Raw genomic sequence first — 14,584 nt, forward strand, 5'->3', positions numbered from 1 at the left:
AAATTTGTACAGATGGCTGTTACTATAACAGTGAATGTATGTGTATTTTTTTCCTCTAGAATCTCTGGAAAAAGAGACGTGAATATCTGCAATGCTATTTCCTGACAAGAAGTTGATACAAGAGAAGGAAAGATCAGCAACTAGTGAGCAGAATTTTGAATAACCAGGATTTTGTATTTATCACCTCAAATACAGACTTCTGTTGTCTACTTTAAATCAGAGATAACTGCATTCAGAACCCAGACAAGGCGAAAGGATACTTTTCTTCTGACATTTTTGAGATCAAAGAAATTGCAATGTCTAGGAAACAAAACCAGAAGGGTAAGATTACATGTAGGCATAAGTTGTGGGTAATGATCACATTTACATACACACATACCACACACATACTTCAAAGAAATTCTCAGCATTGTATTTTCCCTCACCCAGTGTACTATTATTGATAGATGTAACATATCATTTTTGATTGCAGTTAATTTCAGAGATGTATAGAATATTTACAATTTTATCTGTTCTCTAGCTAATATTTGTGGATATTAGATTATAACTTTATGGGTTACTAATTTTAGAGTTAATTCATATAATGATTGCTTTACTGTGATAAACTTATTAATTGGAATATACTTTCAGGAAAACAAAATGCATCTTGAAAATGAACTTTTAGGAGAGTGAAGGTATTTTGAGGAGAGGTAGGAGATAATTAGCTGCAGGATATGAGTTGATGTTTCATTGAAGACAGGAAGTGAAGCAAGAGTAAAATACTTCCAGTTTTTTTTTTTTGCTTTTATTTTTTTATTTTTTTTTAAATAATAAATTTTATTTTTATATTCCCCATACAATTGCAGCCCCCCCATTCTGACCCCAATCCCTCCCCTCCCGCCCCCGCCCCCCTAAAAGTGTCTCTGGTTCATAGTTTTTTGTTGATTTTCATTTTCACTTTCTTATAGTTATTCATTTTCCTGGTCCCTTATTTAAGTTTTCTAGATTCCTGCTATGAGTGAGACCATCCAGTATTTTTCTTTTTCTTTTTGGCTTATTTCGCTGAGCATGATCCCTTCCAGCGCCATCCATGTTGCTGCAAATTGCATGTGTTTATCTTTTTTGAATGCTGAGTAATATTCCATGGTATATATGTACCACATCTTCTTGATCCAGTCATCTATTTTTGGGCATTTGGGTTGTTTCCAAAGCTTAGCTATTGTAAACAGTGCTGCTATAAACATAGGGGTGCAGGTGTTCTTTGGAATGGATGTTTCTGTGTCCTTTGGGTAAATACCTAGGAGTGGAATTGCTGGATCCTATGGAAGCTCTATGTTTAGTAGGTCCAGAAATCTCCACACAGCTCTCCACAGTGGTTGGACCAGTTTGCACTCCCATCAACAGTGCAGGAGAGTTCCTTTTTCTCCACACCCTCGCCAACATTTGTTGTTGCTAGTTTTTTTAATATGTGCCATTCTCACTGGTGAAAATACTTCCAGTTTTTAATTCCTCCTTTAACTTTCCTTCTGGGACTATTAATTTAGCGTCTTGTCTAAGGTAAAATGATAAGGTCCATAGAGTGAAGAAATATCAAAAATAGTTATAAGAGGGTAAGGACAACAATGACAGTAAAATTAGTTTTTCACCTTTCTTAAAATAGCTACAAAAGTTGTACAAAAATGAAAAATGATGTAAAAAATATATAAAATTAAAGAAAAATATAACGCAATGCTGGAAAAGCCTAAAAAATAGCTACAAAAGTTTAAAGATTTATTTTTTTATTTATGCATACAAGAACTGGGATCTAGGTGAGAGGTGAGGGGTGTGTGTGAGAGGATTCACCAGAGACAGAGTGGGGAACAGAACATGCAGATCTACTGAAATACACTGCTGAGGGGAACACTAGGTGAGAAGGGAGAGGTCAGCTCAGCAACCTGACTGGGGATCAAACTCAGGCTGCAGTGGCTGGTGATAGCTTCGTAGCACTGAGACTTTAATCCCTGCACCACCAGGGAGGCCCAAATAGCTATATAAGTTTAAAGGGACAGATTTACCAGTAGTATCAGAACTATTACTTGTAATTAGAATATATTTATTAAAAAAATGACCCTAGCTATCTTAACTTTTTTTCCTCATACAATTTACTTTTCAACTTATAGATTAATGTCTCACGTGTTAACTATGAAGGAAATACTTTGAACTTAATTTTGGCTTGACAGTTCAAAAATCCCATTATATGAAAATAATATACCAGAGTTGCTTTTGGTTTTGAAAGCTACAGTTTTGTTGTATAGTAAATCTCTAAATAAAACCTGATTTCTGAGAAATGGCTAGATGACTAAAGGAGGTAATCTATTGTGTGGAGTGAGATTTATGAACTGAAAAGCTTTCGTAGGCCAAGTTTGCTTTTTCTTAGTCATAATTCACTTTGCCTTTTCTCCAGTTATGGTTGAAATACTGAATATGTTTTGCCTCCTGCAGCTGTTCCAGACTCTAAAATAAAATAATTTCATCTGAAAACCTTAGCATTTAACTCTTCCTAACTTCAGATTGCTTAAACTTTTTTTTTTGTGGGACCCTTGCTGGCGGCCGGGGAACGAACCAGCGCTGCAGAAAGAACCAGCGCTGCAGAGGCTGTGGGCAGCCTCGCAGCCTAGTGCTCAACTGCTGCACCACCAGGGGAGGCCCCCTGCTTAAACTTTTTTAAAACTGTAGTCTTTGTTCATTTCATGTCTGTATTTTGCAGGAATATAGAAATGTAATTGGTACTTAATTAGTATAAAATTAATTTAAATTTTAGACCACATCATAGGAGTTAAGTGCTAACAAATTTTGATTGACCTTAGTCTGAATTTATACTTAGTTGGAAACCAAAGAAGGCTAGTATGTTGTTAGACGTTTCTGTAACAAATGCATGATATTTGAACTAAGAAAAAGACAAAAATACTGAAAGAATTCTTTCTTATTTATATATTTAAATTTTTATTTTGGGGTTTTATTAGTCCAAAGAAGTATGCTGACTTTATCAATTTAGTTAAGCTACATTAAGTAAACATTAATACATGTGAGATATTAAGCTATAGCGCCATGGTAGTTTTTATCCTGTAGTGACAACTCATTTACAAAGTGCTATTTTGAGTTTTTATTCCTTAATGGATGATGTTTCCATATTTCTTTTGTCAGTAATACTTACAGATTTCTTATTTAAGGTAATATTTAGTAGAGTTACATATGAATGGCTTAAATTAAGGTCGATTTCAGTTGCAACTATTGATTGTTCTGAGCTTTTTAGCCAACGCTGCCGGAAGTCATTCAGATCAGTGCTTCTCAGTATGATCCATGGCTGCTGCCTGTCTATGAGCTGGAGAAATACCTAGAAATGGACCGTATATAGAATTCCTTTTATAGCAAGTTGACAGTGCTCTACCATCCAAGCTCTTTTCAAAATAGCTTTATTGAGATATAACTTAATACCAACAAATTCACCCATTACAAATGTATAATTTATTTTCAGTAAAATTATGCAGTTGTATAACCATCACAACAATCCCGTTTTAGAACACTTTCCTCACCCTAACCAGTTCTCTCTTACCTGTTTACAATCAATCCTAGCTCCCAACCCTAGTCTCTGGTAAGACTGATCTACATTCTGTCTCTCTTGTTTTGCCTTTCCTAGAAATTTTATATAGACTGACTAAGGCAGTATATTTTTGTCTGCTTTCTTTCACTTTGTGCGAATGCTTTTCCCCCACTAACAATTCTCTGATAGCAGCTGGGTGTGCTACAATTCAATTCTGATAATTTATGCCTGGCGTTAGCATCAGGTTCCATAACACTGCCTGCCCCATTTCAGAAGCCAGTCGTAAGTATAGTAAATCCTCAACATCATGGATCCTTTCTTGGAAACTTGACTTTCAGTGAAACTGATGATAATGATAATGAAGGCAGGCCCTTGAGTAATACGGCTTCCTTCAGTCTTGGCTGGGATTATTTTGTTCTCATCAATATTATCGCAAAACCACTTTGAACAAAACAGATCTATTAAAAAACTTACTGTGGTGAGTCCCTAAGTTATACATACTCTTGTTTGCCAATATGTGGGTCTACAGTCCCTTACCAGGTTCAATAATTTGTTATAACTAACATGCACAGAACTCAGGGAAAAAACTTAACTTACATTTATTGGTTTATTACACAATAAAAGATACAGCTGAACAGCCAGATGAAGATATATATAAGGTGAGGTCTAAAGGGTCCCTAGTAGCACAGTAACTTCTGTCACAATGAAATGGGGTATGCCACCCTTCCAGCACATGAATATGAGCACTAACCCAAGAAGTCTCTGAACTCCATACTTTAAAAGTATTTTTATGGAGGCTTTATCACATAGGTATGATTGAGTATTAACACTGTCTAGCTCTAATCCCCTTCTCAGAGGATAGGGCTTGGGGCTCAGAGTTCCAAGCTTCAATCATTATTTTTCTAAGAACAAGCCCCCATCCTAAAGCTGTCCAGGAGACAACCAAATTGCTTCCACCAAGAAACAAAAGACATTCTTTTCACAAAGAATAAAAGCATTTTTTATCACTTAGAAAATTTCAAAGGTTTAGGCAGTCTAGCCAGATACAGGGGATGAAGACGAAAAAATATATATTATATTACAATGTCACAGGTTGTATCACATTTTGACTGCCCTTTCATGTGGTTGTTAGCTTTTTGTGTATCTTTCTTGATGAAATATCTATTCAGATTCTTTACTCATTTTTTGTTTGGGCTACATTAAAAATATTTAATCCCAGTTTTTAAATTGTGATTAATTTAAAAATTATTTTTTCCTTCGAGTACTGGAAATTTTATTTTCTTCAGCTGTGAATATTTTCATTATGAGTATCATTTCTTATTTCGATAACATTGGTTTACAACACTGTTTGTAATTGAGAGGTATAGGAGCACATCTCTTCAGATGTGTTTTTCCACACCACACCCAACACCCAGTTACCCATAATCCTTCACCATAGACCATTGTGCCCCCTCCATACTTTGCTCTTCATCCTTTTCTTCCCTCTCTGGTAGCCTCAGTTCTGTAATCATCTATTTGGTTTAGTTTTGTCTGATCCTGTGTTTTGTTTCTCTGTATTCCATGTATGCGTGAAACCAAGAGCCTTTGTATTTCACCTTCTAACTTATTTTACTTAGCATCATCCCCTCCAGTTTCGTTCATGTTGCTACAGATGGCAAGAGTTCATCTTTAGTGTTTTTTTTTAAAAAACTGTAGTGCTATTGTGTACATATACCATATCTTCTTAATCCACTCATCTGTCATTGAACACTTAGTTATTTCTATAACTTGGATATCATAAATAGTGTTTCAGTAAACACAGGAGGGCTATATCCTTACAAGTAAGTATTTTTGTATTCTTTCACTAGGTACCTAGAAGTAGGATTTCTGGATCATATAGTGGATCTATTTTTAATATTTTGAGAAACCTCCATACTGTTTTTTTTCCATGTGGACTGGATCATTCTACATTTCCAGCAACATTTTATGAGGGTTCTGGGCCTCCCTGGTGGCGCAAGGGGTTAAACACGGCACTGTGAAGCAGTCCGCAGCCACTGCGGCATGATTTCGATCCCTGGCGGCATGAGTTCAATCCCCGGCTGGCCAGGGAGAAAACCACATGGTGAAGCAGACCTCTCCTGTCTAGCCTGCTGCTCCCCTCAGCAGTGTGTTTCAGTCAGTCTGCCTGTTGTGCTCCCCACTCCGTCTCTGGTGAATCCTCTAACCCCCCCCCCATTTCTGGCCTGTACCCCAGCTCTTGTATGCATAAATAAATCTTAAAAAAAAAAACATTTTATGAGGGTTCCTTTTTCTTCATACACCTACACGTTGTTTTTGCTCTTCTCGATATAATTCTCACAGTGTGAGATGATAACTCATTGTGGTTAGCATTTCCCTGATAATAGTGATGATAGTTTTATCATATACTTGTTGGCCATCTGTATGTCTTCCTCAGAGAAGCGTCTAACTTTTCTGCTAACCACTTTCAATATTGTTTCTTTGTCTTAACTCTTGGAAGACCTTTGACTAATATTGGTTGTGAGTTTGGTATATGTTGCTTTTATTTTTTATAATTTTTTTTAATAGAGGCATGTTTTTATTTATTTATTTGTTTATTTGTTTGTTTTGTTTATACATGCACTGGGTACAGTCAGAAGCACGGGAGGGTGAGAGAATTCACCAGAGCCAGGGCAGGGAGCAGAGCAGGCAGAAGGACCCAAGTACACTGCTGAGGGGAGCAGCGGGCGGCAGGAGAGGTCTGCGCGCCATGTGGGACCCTCCACCAGTGGCCGGGGAGCAGCCGGGGATTGAACTGGTGCTGCAGAGGCCGCGGGCAGCTTCGCAACCCAGCGCTCAACCGCTGCGCCACGGGGGAGGCCCATATGTTGCTTTTATAATGTTTAGATAAAGTCCATATTTTACCATTTTGTTGACTGTTTTTTAATATAGATGGATGTTGAATCTTATTGAATGCTTTTTCAGAGTTTGTTGAGATGATTGTGTGGTTTTTATCTTCCTTTTTGTTGATGTGGTGAGTGGCATTAAGTGATAAGCATAAGCTTATGTTGAATCAGCCTTACATTCTTGGGATAAAGCTTGCCTGATTATGATGGATGATTCTTTTGATATGTTGATGTATTCGGTTTGCTTGTTTTTTGTTGAAGATTTTTACATCTATGTTCATCAGAGATATTGGTCTTTATTTAAGGCTTTTTTTGTACTGTCTTTGTTTGGTTTTGGGGTCAGGGTAATGGTTGGATTCATAGAATATATTGGGGAAATTTCCTCCCTCTGATAAATTTGAAGAGTTTGAGTAGGATAGGTATTATATCTTCTTTGAAGGTTATTGGTGAAGCCATCTGGTCTTGGGCTTTTTTTCTTAGAGAGACTTTTTATTCCTCTTTCAGTTTCAGCACTTGTGATTGGACTGTTTAAGCTGTCTCTTTCACCCTGATTCAATCTTTTAGGTTATATGAGTCTAAAAATTTGTCCATTTCTTCTAGATTGTCCAATTTGCACAGAGCCTTTTGCAATAGGTCCTTATGATCCTATGTATTTCTGTATTTGTTGTAATTTCACCGCTTTCATTTTTCATTTCTTTGGGGTTACTCATCTCTTTTCTTTGTAAGCTTAGCTAATGGCTTGTCAATTTTATTTTTTCATGGAACAACCTCTTGATTCCACCAAACTTTTAGATATCTTTTTGTTTTCTATTTCACTTATTTCTGCTTGAATTTTTACTGTTTCTTTCCTTCTACTGGTTTTTAGATGTTTGTTCTTTTTCTAGTTCCTTCAGCTGCAGAGTTAGATTATTTGATTTTTTTTCTCTTATGTGGGCCTGTATTGCTATAAATTTCCCACAGAGTTCTGCTTTTAGAGTGTTCCATTTTCGAGCTAGTCTCTTCATTTTCATTAGTCTCTAGATACTTTTTGATCTCTTTGATTTCTTTATTGCCCCAACAGTTGTTCAGATGAATTTTGCTTATTCTCCATATATTTTGGTTTATTCCAGCATCATTTTTGTGGCTAATTCCTAGTTTTGTAGCATTGTGGTCTGTGAAGATTGTTGATACAATGTTTTTTTTTAATGATTTATTTATTTATACAAACACTGGGTACAGTCAGAAGTACAGGAGAGAATTCACCAGAGCCAAAGCAGGGAGCAGAACATGCAGAAGGACTGAAGTACACTGCTGAGGGGAGCAGTGGGCGTGGCAGGAGAGGTCTGCCATGCCATATGGGACCCTCGCCGGCGGTCGGGAATCGAACCGGCGCTGCAGAGGCTGCAGGAAGCATCGCAGCCCAGTGCTCAACTGCTGCGCCACCAGGGAGGCCCCCTGAATATTTTCTGAGACATGTTTTATGTCCTAGTATACGATCTATTCTTGAGAATGTTCCATGTGCACTAGAGAAGAACGTGCATTCATTTCTTTTGTGATGGAAAGCTCTATAAATGTCCAGTGAACCCATCTCTTCTAACACTTTATTTAAGGTCTTTATTTCTTGAATTTTCTCTATGGATGATCTATCCCTTCATATTAGTGGTGTGTTGAGGTCTCTGACAATGATTGTATTTTTGTCAACATGTTTTAGGTCTTTCAATAATTGCTTTTTATAACTAGATACTCCTGTATTAGGTGCATAAATTTTAGCAGCAGTTACATCTTTTTGGTGTACTGTTCCCTTGATCATATTGTAGTGTCCATCTTTATCTTTGATTACTTTTTTTGTTGAATGTCTCTTTTATCTGATACGAGAATAGCAGATGCACCTTTTCTCTTTGAATTATTAGCATTTATAACCTTACTCCAGCCTTTTATTTTTAGCTTGTTTTTGTCTTTTGGTTTTAAATAGGTCTCTCATAAACAAAGGATGGAGGGCTGAAATTTACACCCACAGTGTTAGTCTGTCTTTTAATCGGTAATACAGACTGTACACTATTGATATGAACTGTTTTCTGTTTCCTTTTCCATTTATTTTTCTCTGCTCTTTCCGGATGACTTTCCTTATTATTTGTATCAGTTTCTTTGTTTCTTGGTCTGTGCATCTCTGTTCTGAATTTTTGGTGAGCAGTTATCATAGGGGTTTTACTTTAATTCGTGTGGTCTTAAGTCCTTTGTGAGCTGGTGTCTGCTTTCTGACATTTAACTTTGTAAGTTCTGGCCATTTATTCCTCCCCTTTAGTGTTTTGTTCTTTTTTTTTTTTTTTTAAGAATTTTTTTGGTAAAGGTTTATTTATTTTTATGCAAGAACTGGAGTACAGGCCAGAGGCATGGGAGGGTGAGAGGATTCACTAGGAACAGAGTAGGGAGCAGAACAGGCAGACTGACTGAAATACACTGCTGAGGGGAGCAACAGGCACGACAGGAGAGGTCTGCCGCACCATGTGGGTTTCTCCCTGGCCGGCCGGGAATCGAACCCGCGCTGCAGAGGCTGCAGACAGCTTCACAGTGCTGCGCTCAACCCACTGTGCCACCGGGGAGGCCCTAGTGTTTTGTTCTTGACTCATAATAGTCTTACTCATGCTTCTGGTTTGTATTCCTATTGTCATTTTGCTCAGGAATTTGTGTTTCATTTTTTTCTTTTTTTATAGAAGAACTTTCAACATTTCTTGAAGGACATGTCTGGAGGTGATAAACACCACTAGCTTCTGTTTATCTAGGAAAACATTTATTGCATCTTCATCCTTGAATGATAATTTTGAGGAATAGAGTATTCTTGGCTGGCTGTTCTTGTCTTTTAAGATAGTGAATACTTCCATTCTCTTGTTACCTGGAAAGTGTCTGGAATAGAGTCTGGGGAGCCTTATAAGTTATTGCATCTATATTGCATAACTTATAAGTTATTTTTTTCCTTGTGTCCTGGAGAATTTTTTATCTTTTATTTTTGATAATTTGTCAATGATGCATCTAGATATATACCTTTTATTTAAAAATTTAGGTATGCTCTCTGCTTCCTGGACATCAATATTTAATTCATTCTTTAGGTTTGGGAAATTCTCAATTATTATTTCTTTGAATAGTGTTTATGCTCCCATTTCTCTTCTCCTTCTGGGATCCCAATTATTCCTAAATTTCCTCTTCTAATTGAGTTTGATATTTCTTGTAGTTTCCCCATCTTCCCTTTGCATTGTTTCCTCTCTCACTGTTTTTTAAAAAGATTTATTTATTTATGCATACAAGAACTGGGGTACAGGCCAGAGGTGCGGGGGTGAGAAGATTCACCAGAGACAGAGTGGGGAACAGAACAGGCAGACTGACTGAAATACACTGCTGAGGGGAGCAGCGTGGAGACAGGAGAGGTCTGCTGCGACATGTGGGTAGCTCCCTGGTCGGGGATCAAATTCATGCTGCAGTGGCTGCGCATAGCTTTATACGTTGCGTCCTAACCCCTTGCGCCACCAGGGAGGCCCTGTTTCTCTTTTTTAAATGTGTGATGTAAATTTGAATCTTCTGTTTTTGAAACTCTTTCTGAAACTTTCTTCTCCCTGTTTAATTCTATTTAAAGAGCTTTCTAAATTCATCTTTTTTTTCTGATCTTTTTATATATTCGGTCTGTTTGGTGAAGCATACTCTTTGTTCCTAGATCTTCTTTCTAAGACCTTACACCTCCCTATCTGCCTTTGTTTGACCTTCCAGCATTTTTGTTACTGTTGTTTTGAAATTTTTTTCTGATAGGTCCTTTATTTCTGTATCCTTAATATTTGTTCCAGGACTTCTCTATTTTTCTCATTTTGCTTGTTCATCTTTTGTTCAGATGTTCCTTGTTTTCTAGGCATGTGTGTTGCCTTATTTGCTTGTGTGTGTGTGTGTATTTGAGAGAGAGAGAGAGAGAGAGAGAGAGAATGTCAGAGAGAGAAAGAGAGAAATAGAGTGGGACACTCTGTAATTAGTTTTGTTTGTTTCTCTTCTTAGTTTACCTTGTGGGGGTAGGTGGGGACTCAGAGATTTCATACTTGATCTCAATTTGATGGGTAAATTTGGTCACATCAACTTTCATTCCACAGCAAGCTGCATTCTGTGCTTAGGTTGTCTTAACTTCCCAGCCTGCCTCCCTGCAGCTTCTTTCTCCCATGGGTCGTGATCTCTGAAGTTTGAGTCATCCAGTGGGTGAGCTGGGTTTGAACCACCAAACTCACTCTGCGGGACTGAGCTGTGCCTGTTAAGCAGATGGTGCTGCATCCAATGGTGTAGGTTGGGCATGTGTCCCCTTCTCACTGTGGTTACCAACAATGGCTGTTCCCACCCTGCTCCACCCCTACCTTTGCTGATGCTTCTGTGGGGCTGCAAGATCTGTGTGCCATTTGTTTATTTTTGTCATTTATAACTGGTCTTCTATGATCTTGTCTGGAGACATTTTTGGTGATTACTACTTGGGGCCAGGGTGCTACTGGTATCTAGAGGTATTGTTCCAGGATGCCATAAACATTCTACATTGCATGGGACAGCCCTCCCAACAATAAGTTATCTGACCCCAAATGTCCATACTGCTGAAGGTTTAGAAACTCCGATTTATTGATATGATCACATGTGGTTTTTTTTTTAAGATTTATTTATTTATACAAGAACTGGGGTACAATCAGAGGCACGGGAGGGTGAGAGGATTCACCAAAGACAGAGTGGGGACCAGAACAGGCAGACAGACTGAAGACACTGCTGAGGGGAGCAGCGGGTGTGACAGGAAAGGTCTGCCATGCCATGTGGGTTTCTCCCTGGCCGTCCGGGAATGGAACTGGCACTGCAGAGGCTGTGGACAGCTTCACAGCACTGCGCTCAACCCACTGTGCCACCAGCGAGCCCTGATCATATAGTTTTATATTATTAATATATAGAGTATTATATTAACTAGTTTTCAGATGTTAAACCAGTTCTGCATATCTGATATAAATACTACTTGGATATGGTATATGAAACTTTTTGTGTTACTGGTTGCCATTCAGTATTATTTTGTTACAGGTTTTTTACACCTGTATGGTGGTTATTGATTTGTAGTTTTCCATTCTTTTGGTGTGATTGACTTGTATATTATTTTTCCTGAAAAATGTACCGTGTGTGTATTGAGGTGGAGTATTCCATATATGTCACATCAAGTTGGGTAGTAATGATGTTCAAGCCTTCCATATTCTTCTTGATTTTCTGTTCTGTCATTTCCTAAGAAAAAAGTATTGAAATATTACACTATAATAGTTAAATTGTTTTTCCTGTCCTGTCTTCAACATATTTTGGAGCTGTTAGTAAATGTATGTACATTTATAATTATAGTATCTTGCTACTATATTGATTTTCTTACCATTACAAAGTGTTCTTTGTCCTTAATATTTCCTGTCTTTAAATTTTTCTAATAATAATAAAGCTGTCCCAACTGCCTTAAAGTTGCTGTTTGCAGAGATTGTCTTTTTTATCCTTTCACTTTCAATTTATTTGTCTTTGAACCATTGTGTGTGTCTTAAATAAACCAAATAGTTGGGTTTTGCTTTTTTATCCAGTCTAACAACTTTGCCTTTGACTATTTAGTACATTCACACTTAATGTAATTATAAGTATGGTTCAATTCATGCCTACCATTTGCAATTTTCTATATGTCTTCTTTTTTCTTCTATAATTCCTTTATCGTCACCTTAAACATATATTTTTAGTAATTTAATTCCTCTGAATTTTTTTAAGGTATCTTTTAAATAGTTATTATTTGTGATTTGCTCTGGAATTGCAGTAAGGATCTTTAACTTATTATAAGCTACTTCAGGTTAATACTGTCTTAACTCTGGAAAATATAGTGACTTATTTCAGTATAGCCTGTTTTCCCCCCCTCTTTTATACTGTTATTTTCACATATATCTTTTTATAATATAACCCCATCAGTGCAGTGTTATAATCATTACTTTAAACAATCCTATCCTTTTTGAAGAAATTTGGAGATGAGAAAAATTAAATATACATAGTTTTTTATATTTACTACACTATTTACCATTTTGAGTACTCTTAGAATTCCTTTCTCTAGACTTGAGTTTCTGTCTGCCTTTATTTCCTTTCAGCTTGAAAGATTTCTTTTTAAGTTTTCTTGTATGGCAGTCTTGAGAGGAATGCATTTTAAAATGTCTTTATTTCACCTGCATTTTTTGACGGCTAGTTCTGCTGGCTATAGAATTCTTCTTTGACAGCATTTTTTTCTCAATATTTAAATATTCCATTCTCTTTGTATGTCATATTTTTGTTACCCTGCTTTGTTGATTTATTTTTCTGTTGTTGCTCTTAAGATTTTTCTTTGTTTTTAGCAGTTTAACTATGATGCATCTTGGTATGAATCTTGGAAGTTTCATCAAATGTTAGTCATAAGTTTATAAAAAAATTTTTTCTTACTCCTTTCTTGGTGGGACTCCTATGATATGTATATTGGTAAGCTCAATGTTTTCTCCACTGAGGCTCTATTCTTTTTTGTTTCCTCAATTTCCCCCCCTATATTTTTCAGATTGTTTAATTTCTGTTGCTCTGTTTTCAAGGTCACCTAACTCTTTTTTTCTGTCATCTCAGATCTGTTATTAAGTCTATCTAGAGAATTTTTCATTCAGGTATTATATTTTCAATTAGAATTTCTTTTTATGAATTACATTTCTCTATGGAGAATCTCTATTTGTTGAGTCGGTGTGATCATATTTTCCTTTACTCTTTTGAATATGCTTATATAACCTGTTTTGAAATCTTTGTTAAGTCAACCTACTGGGCCTTCTTGAGTATATTTCTTTTGATTGGTGGTTAGGTTTTTACCTATGTATGAGTCACTCTTTTAACTTTTTTGGTAAACTGTGACTAATTTAGATAATGTATTAACCCTAGATTCTTATTTAATTTTCTTAGGGTATTTTAAAAATAGTTAGCCTGGCCCCCCATGCACGCACATGAAGAAACACTAATGTAACCGAACATTTTTTTTAAATTGTAATTTTCAATTTTTTAAACTTTGTTTCTTAGTGTTTATCCTCATGTCTACAATATTAAGTGGTCAGCCAATCATTTGGAATGAAGTTGTGCTCAAATAGCTCAGGCTTTTATCCTCTACTGATTGATATATCTGGATTCAGGAGTACAGCCATTTCTCATTTGCTTTGACTTTTACTTTCTACATGTGTGATTCTTCATTTCACTGATGATGTGGAGAGAGGTCTAGCTTTTCTGTAGACACTTCATTTCCAGGATTTCCTGTTAAATTTTCTGCTTGTTTGCCAAGCAGACTCCAATTTCAGACTAGTAAAGCAGCAACTTTTTCTATTTCCAGCAAGTTATTTACTTTAACTGACAAATTTGCAGGGGGTTGTCTTTCTCTCCAGATAGAGTTAGCTCCCTTTGGCAATAAAGCTGCTGGTTTTCATGGCTTGTATTGCCCTGGTAAAGCTGTTGTTCTCCAGAGAACTGAAGATAGGTGAATGGGAGCAGCCCTAGACAAGAAGGGTGTAAACCCAACCGTTGTAACAAGGCTCTAGCAGTTTCTCAGTAATTTGTTGTGTGCCTGTTGGTTGATTTTCCAGAGTCCTGAAATGGTTGTTTTTGGTAATTTTTGTTCAGTTTTTAACTGGCATGTTAAGGAGAGAACTTGACAACTTCTTTATCTACTCTACCCCACAAGCCCAGTGTTACTGTATTTTATAAAAGCGCGCACACACACACACATACACACACGCGCACGCAAATGAAATAGAATTTTCCAAAATACAATTAAATTAAAAACAGCTGGGCTTGGTCTTTCTCTTTGGGAACTGGATTACATGTTAGTTTCAGATCATGTTTAATGTATTTTTACCTTTTCATTCTTTCAGATTCATCAGGATTCATTTTTGATTTGCAGTCCAATACTGTACTGGCCCAGGGAGGAGCTTTTGAGAACATGAAAGAGAAGGTATGGCTAATTACTATGGATGGTAAGCTTGAATGTCATAGTAAAATTTAGGTACTAATACTTTTAGTGGCTATACAAATTCATTAAAAAGGTGAAATTTTTGACAAAAGAGAATACCACTGTGTATCAGAAAGTAACCATGAAGGTTTTGAATCAAGT

The 14,584-nt window shown here is 36.7% G+C and overlaps 1 protein-coding gene across 1 annotated transcript in view; it reads left to right on the forward strand.

The window, feature by feature from the left end:
• Positions 1-296: 296 nt before the first annotated feature.
• SPATS2 (spermatogenesis associated serine rich 2) overlaps positions 297-14,584 on the forward strand; it is a gene marked incomplete at both ends in the record, with an annotated part of 51,046 nt that continues 36,758 nt past the window's right edge. The window contains 2 exons of the mRNA XM_084256338.1: positions 297-321; positions 14,346-14,425. Of these exons, the coding sequence (XP_084112464.1) occupies positions 297-321; positions 14,346-14,425 (105 nt within the window). The remainder of the gene's footprint in view (positions 322-14,345; positions 14,426-14,584) is intronic.

The sequence above is a fragment of the Talpa europaea genome (assembly GCF_964194135.1).
Source record: "Talpa europaea genome assembly, chromosome: 15".
NCBI classification, from domain to species: Eukaryota; Metazoa; Chordata; class Mammalia; order Eulipotyphla; family Talpidae; genus Talpa; species Talpa europaea.